General features: G+C 43.6%; 1 protein-coding gene across 1 annotated transcript; it reads left to right on the top strand.

Annotated features, from left to right (window-relative positions):
* Positions 1-4,183: 4,183 nt before the first annotated feature.
* LOC122621248 (endonuclease G, mitochondrial) lies at positions 4,184-5,648 on the top strand. The gene is made up of 3 exons (XM_043799060.1): positions 4,184-4,512; positions 4,565-4,741; positions 4,797-5,648. Exons 1-3 carry the CDS (start codon positions 4,354-4,356, stop codon positions 5,598-5,600), a joined length of 1,140 nt encoding a protein of 379 aa, XP_043654995.1. The 5' UTR covers positions 4,184-4,353; the 3' UTR covers positions 5,601-5,648.
* Positions 5,649-6,145: the final 497 nt, after the last annotated feature.

The raw sequence follows: 6,145 nt of genomic DNA, 5'->3' as shown, positions 1-6,145 counted from the left end.
CAACTTAAATTGTTAAACTCTTCACGGCAAGCACTCTGCTCTCGACTGAAGCACTTCTCGGAAGTTTGGAGCAGCAGCGATGGAGATTCTTGCCAAAGGAATTTGCGCTTGCGGAATATTCATATTTATAGAACATCGATACGGGGACTCATTAATTGAAAATATATAATACTTGAAATATGAATTTCAACAAACATTTCTAAAATTCCACATTAAAGTATTTTCATCCTTCGAATTTCCAAAATTCCTAGCCACTCTCCTCTCTATCCCCTTGCGATCCTTTTTCTGCTTCTATTAATTGCGTATACGCACAGTTAGCCCGTCGCCCGGAGAGCTTTTAATCCTGCCACGTGGCAGCCTCCGGCCGTCCCACTGGCGAGGTGTTCAAATCCAAATCCGTACGGCAGCAGCCGGGGCAAAGAAATTGAATAATTTAAACGGATAGAATGCGGCAGGCCTTAAGTGCAGGGGAGATGACATAGTCGGGGTCATAACTATAAGCTATTGCTTGCTCCCGGCTGCTGAATATTCATTAGGTTTTCGGGCAAATTACTTGCAAGCATGCAATGCTCGTACAATCAAAAAAGTGCAACAAGGCCGCAATGAACTGGGCGAGGGAAATTAGCGTAAAATCCGAGCGAAACTGAACCGTAAACAAAAACTCAACTCGCAGTTCCCGGACCCGCATTTATTTATACGTATGTATGTGCCACTAAATATGTATGTGTGTATATGAGGGCAAAAAGTTGCGAGTGTTTGTCATGTGCCAACACTTTCAACTGCTTTGGTTTTTGTGCTAGTGTGTGCGGCTGTGTCTCTGTGTGTGTGCTAGTGTGTGTTGGCGAGGGTAGAGCAGACTAATTTGCGCATAATTAAATATAAATTGTATGCGTCATTGTTTGTTTTGCTACAAGCATTGGGCGTAAATATATTAAAGAAATTGCAGCTCCTCCAGCACGTTACGTATACGCCATGTATACGCGCAAGCTGCACTGCAGTTTTGTTTTACTTGGCACCGCTGTTTTACTGTTTTAGCCCCGTTTTTTGTCCTTTTTGCCACCGGCAAGTGACAGGTTGCAGCCAAAGGCAGCAGATGAGGGACAAGTGCATGGTGGCTGAGGATTCGAGTTCAAGGGGCATCAGAGCAGGAATTGCAACGTTTTGGCAACAGCACAAAGAAAATGTAATTACTTACGCTCTTGAGCAGGCGACGGCGACGACAACAACTTGCTGCCACTTCCTCATTCTGCCACCCTCCACCCACCACCCCCCATTCACCACCCAATGCCCGGCACCCAACTGTTGTTGTTGTTGTCGCGTCAACAGCAATTTATTTGAGTGTGAAAAAGATGAATTAATTTTACAGCATTGTGCAGCACAATTAAAAATTATTTGCTCTCCTGCCCCGCCCCCTTGCAACACTTTGCCTCGCTTTTGGGCCCAATGTCAGAACTGGCCCGAAGCTTAATTGCTGCAAAGTTGTTGTGGCTTAGCCGGTTGGGCGTGGCAGCAGCAGTGGGCGTGTACTTCGAGGTGGTCTTCGGGGGAGTTTGGCAATGCCATTGTCTACACAGTAAGTATTTCCAAGACAACTACTGCATTTCATTTCCATTTGATCACTTTAATCGTGAATCAGAAAAATGTTACATATTAAAGATGACAGATACTTCTCTTTAGAATTTTATAATAAAATAAAATATATTTTTTTAAATATTAATTTTAATAATTATTATATTAAATTCAAATATTTGAGTCAGCTCTTTACAAAGTTTCCAAAGTTCTTGGAACATTTATTTTGTAATACCAAAATGTGCGCTAATTTCGTAGATACTTTTCCCAGTGTCGACTACATTCTGTCCTGCAGCAATTTATGTTTTGGGCCTGGTCCACCGATTCGGGTCTCAGCTTTTTTCGGGCCCCTTCCCGCCCCTCTCCCCCCGGCCTGTAGTGCCGTCCCGCTTGCACTTCCATTGTTTTGGCCTTTGTTTGTGGTTGATGATGAGAAAAGTTTTTGCCTGGCAGGCAGGCAGGCAGGCAGGCAGCTGAAGTGTTGGCGACGTTGACGGCGAATGTTGGGCATGTTTTATGCATTTTCTTATGACTTTACTTTTGGCGTAGATTTGTGCGTGGTCCCCCCACCGCCCACCGTCCACCACCCACCGACACCCCCTACCCTCCCCCCGGCCAGTGAGTGTGAATTATTATGTACATTTCAAATGTGCAACAACAATAACGAGGAACAACTAAAAGCAATGCCGTAAATTTGTTTTCCTGCCAAGTGGACAAAGACCTCAGGGACAGAGTGAGTCCTGGCCAAAGGATGAAAAAGCGGTGCGTCCAGGGAGGTGGAGGAGGGGGAAATGGAGAATGGAGGAGGGGCTGTCAGTCAGAAGATGTACTCGCACATATAAAAACTATGACCTGCTTACGCCAGGCGATGCTGTAAAGTTTTTTCGGTAGGCGTTCTCGCCGGTACATTTGTCATTTTGGCCAACCGAAATGAACCCTCGATGGGCGGGGCAAATAACTTAATTAAAGTAAATGTGTTGCGGGACATAAGAAGTTGTAATTAGTTGGGCGTGGCTTTCAACAATATTTACCATCAGCATGGACCATCATTTTGCCAAAACGGAGGCAAACTCTCAGCAGAGGCAGCCAGTTATGCAGTTGATTATGGAGTAAATAAATAACATGCGTGGCATGAAATAACAAAATGAATAAACAATTAAGAAGGCTATTAGGAATTAATTTTTGTTTTAATAAAGACCACATTTTATCCAATTGTGACAAAGTGCTTTGTGAAGCGTGCAAAATGGATTTCCCGCTTAAACTGCATTAATCAAACTATTCGTTCTAAACTTTTGCGCAGATTTTATCGTGCAATCGGAAAATATTGCCTCTGTTCGCACTGCAGTTGAGGAGATGATGAGTGCCAAGTAATTTATTTCTCTCACCAACTGTCTGATATTTCTTGGTAGCACTGCAGGTTTTTCCTTTTCCACTCTTGTTTTTGCCGCTTTCTTCCATTTTTGTTACGTTTTGCTTGTTGTCTGCTCGAGCTGACTTCCATTGCACTTTGGAAAGAAGTTTTGAAAAACAGGATTTAACAACGGAAAATTACATTTAGCACAGGACGCGACATGCTGCCTCTTCCTGTTTCCTTCCAGGGGAAGGGGAAAGGGGAAAAGGGAAAGGCGACAGGCGCAACAAATGGAGACGGGTCGCGGGGGTAGAGGGGAAGGACTGGGACTGGTCAAGGAGGCATGAATAAATGAAATGCGCTAACTTTTCTGGGCCTCAAACAAAGGCAAACTAAACGCGGATGTAAACGTGCACTTTCCCCCTTCCTTCACCAAGTTTCCCCCATGGGAAGTGTAAGAATAAAAACTTGAAATTCACTTCCGTTTCCGTTTCCGCTTCCAACGCTGATTGAGCTCCTTAATAATGCAACCGTGCGCTGCTGTTCGCTGGCGAAAATGTTAATTGACAACGAAAAGTCGGGGACCTCGGCTGTGGAAAGATTGTTGCTGTTAATAGTTTTGAAAAGTTTTCAAAATTAATGAATCAACCATGACGCGCGCACTCGCACACACATTAACCCCTAAATGACGTCATAAAAACACCGTCTGGCGCAGGATGTCGCTTTGGGGACTCATATCCAGGCATTACAACATTGTAAAACATGAAAATGTTATCATTATAAAGTAGAAAAACGTCGCGAAAGGGAGCGGAAAACTCTAGCTTTCCTTGTGGCTGTCAAGGGATGGGTTTTCGAGGGTCGAAAATGGGGTTTCAGATTCTGACATGAATTAGCACAATCCATTTGCTTTAGGCAGACAACTTTCTTGAGCTGCTCAATGAAGCTGTCTTCGATGTGTTCCATAAAAGTGAGAAGTAACTTTAAAATACATTAAACGTGCTGACATATATGGCAAGTCATTAAGTTCACATTACTCATAATATTTACGAGTATGTAACACTACTGTGTGAATATCTTATCAGTTTAAGCGAAAGAAAATCGAAGTGGGAACATTTTTAAGCTACAGCATACTTTAATGAAGCTATTTCTCGTTTAATGTTTAGTATTTATCACCTTGTTCTACCCAGATGTTAGTTTTCATAAAAAACTTTTAAGGCAATAGGAACACTTTTGCTTAAACTGTCAAAATTGTGAACAATTATATATCTATTTTCCTAATACCCATTTAGTAATAAAAACCAAAGTCACAATTAAATGTTTGACGAAACGCCATTCAGTAAATTTCTTTAATATGTCTATTTTAATTTGTATACAGTCCAAAATTTTGGTGCCGAGAGTACAGTTTTATACACCCTAACTTAAGCATTCGGACAATGTCAACTTATGTAGCCGTAGCATTGTGTGCAATATCGGGAGTATCCTGTTTTATCATCGGAGCTCTCGTACAACAGCATCTTTCATTTAGAAAAATTAAATCTTTCATGGTTACTGATCCCTATGTCTATCAATGCCGTCGACAAATTTTCAGCTCAGTAAGTCATACAATATTTTAATAATCAGGCATTTAAAGCTTTAATATTGTAGTTGGCGATGTTTGGGCGTTCGTCTGAAAAGTTAGCTACAAGTGCAGAAACTGGACATTCCGTAGCTGGTGGATTGGAGCCTCGGAGTAGCAGAGGATTTTCAGAGGGACAAGATCCTGGTAGTGTATCCACATTCGATCACTTTGTACTTTGGGGTCGGACGGCGGCGCATAAAGCAGTGAGTCGATTCTATTAAGTGAAGCAAAATTCGATTGTGACTAAGGATTTTTTAGATCTCGTACATGACACTTTCCGTTGCGCAAAATGGACACCCACAGGAGAAACTTGAGCATGTAGCTAGGATCATGAAGTACGGATTTCCCGGCATGGATGACATACACGTCCACCAAAACTTTGTGCTCTCCTACGATCGTCGCAACCGTATTGCCCATTGGGTATGCGAACACGTCAGAGAGGAGTGCCTCATGACCAGGGATCAAAGGACTTTGATCAAGCCAAATGCGTACATAGCAGACACTGCCATACCGGCGACATTCAGTGCAAATATGCGGGACTTCAAGAACACCGACTGGGTTGGTGGCCACTTGGCCTCCCCTCAAAACTACAAATGCGATTCGGTGAAGTTCCTGGAGGCCTACAAGTTCTCCAACATAGTGCCCATCAATCGAGGGCTCAAAAACCACATTTGGTTCCGTTTGGAAAACTACGTCAGGGAAATGGCGCTCGAATACGGCTCAGTTCATGTGTATACCGGTCCGATGTTTATGCCCCAAAGGATTACGTTCAGGAACTGGTCGGTTCGCTACCATGTAATGGGCATGAACACGGTGGCCGTTCCCACGCACTTCTTCAAAATCATCATCAGGGAGGATAGGTTCAACAGTGAGTTGCCCATTATGGAGGGATATGTCGTGCCCAATGCGTATGTCGAAAAGGATATGGATCTGCGTTCGTTTTTATCCGATATTCGCGACATTGAACACTTCGCAGGACTCAAGTTCTGTGACGGCCAGCAGCGGGATCCACTTGATCTGCCTGTCAGAGCGCCCTCGATGTCGGATTTTCAGATTAACTAAAGTCAGTAGTACCCTATTATTTTATAAATAAATAACATTTTTAGCCAAGCCGTTTGTTGCATTGTTCTTGGTTTTTAACCCCACGATTTTCCACTTTAAAAATGTGGCATTAAAAGCGATTTTAGAATGCATTTAAGTTGGTGGATCAAAGAAAGTTCTTGTCAGTGGGGTGTGTACATCTTAAGTCATAATGTCTAGCTAAACGCTGTTTCGCACGCCCCCTGTTTTACAAGCCGCCCCCTTTGCGTATTCACCAGCTTCCACAGTTGTTGCTGCTCATGTGCTAAGCTAAACAAATGAGTTAAAGGGTTTTTACTTGCTAACTGGTGGCGCCACCCCGTCGCCAAGCAACCCAGCAGCCCAGCAACCAAGCAGCAAAGCAGCCAAGCAGCCAAGCAGCCAAACCACCAAACCAACTCATTGTGCATGGTCTGGTGGGCAGCTGCTGGGCCCCTTGGCTTTATGGAGACCATGGTGGAGCTGGTGGAGCTGGTGGAGCCAGAGAAGCCGGCATAATGGCCCCAACATAATGTGCACATTAGTGT

The sequence above is a fragment of the Drosophila teissieri genome, chromosome 3R (genome assembly GCF_016746235.2).
Source record: "Drosophila teissieri strain GT53w chromosome 3R, Prin_Dtei_1.1, whole genome shotgun sequence".
NCBI lineage: Eukaryota > Metazoa > Arthropoda > Insecta > Diptera > Drosophilidae > Drosophila > Drosophila teissieri.
This window is presented reverse-complemented; position numbering and strand designations above follow the sequence as displayed.

Excerpts from the sequence above, each read along its gene's own strand:
- LOC122621248 (XM_043799060.1), top strand. The coding sequence starts at position 4,354 with ATGTCAACTTATGTAGCCGTAGCATTGTGTGCAATATCGGGAGTATCC. Across the intron at positions 4,513-4,564 it reads GTCGACAAATTTTCAGCTCA|TTGGCGATGTTTGGGCGTTC; the intron begins GTAAGTCATACA and ends TTAATATTGTAG. Across the intron at positions 4,742-4,796 it reads GGACGGCGGCGCATAAAGCA|ATCTCGTACATGACACTTTC; the intron begins GTGAGTCGATTC and ends AGGATTTTTTAG.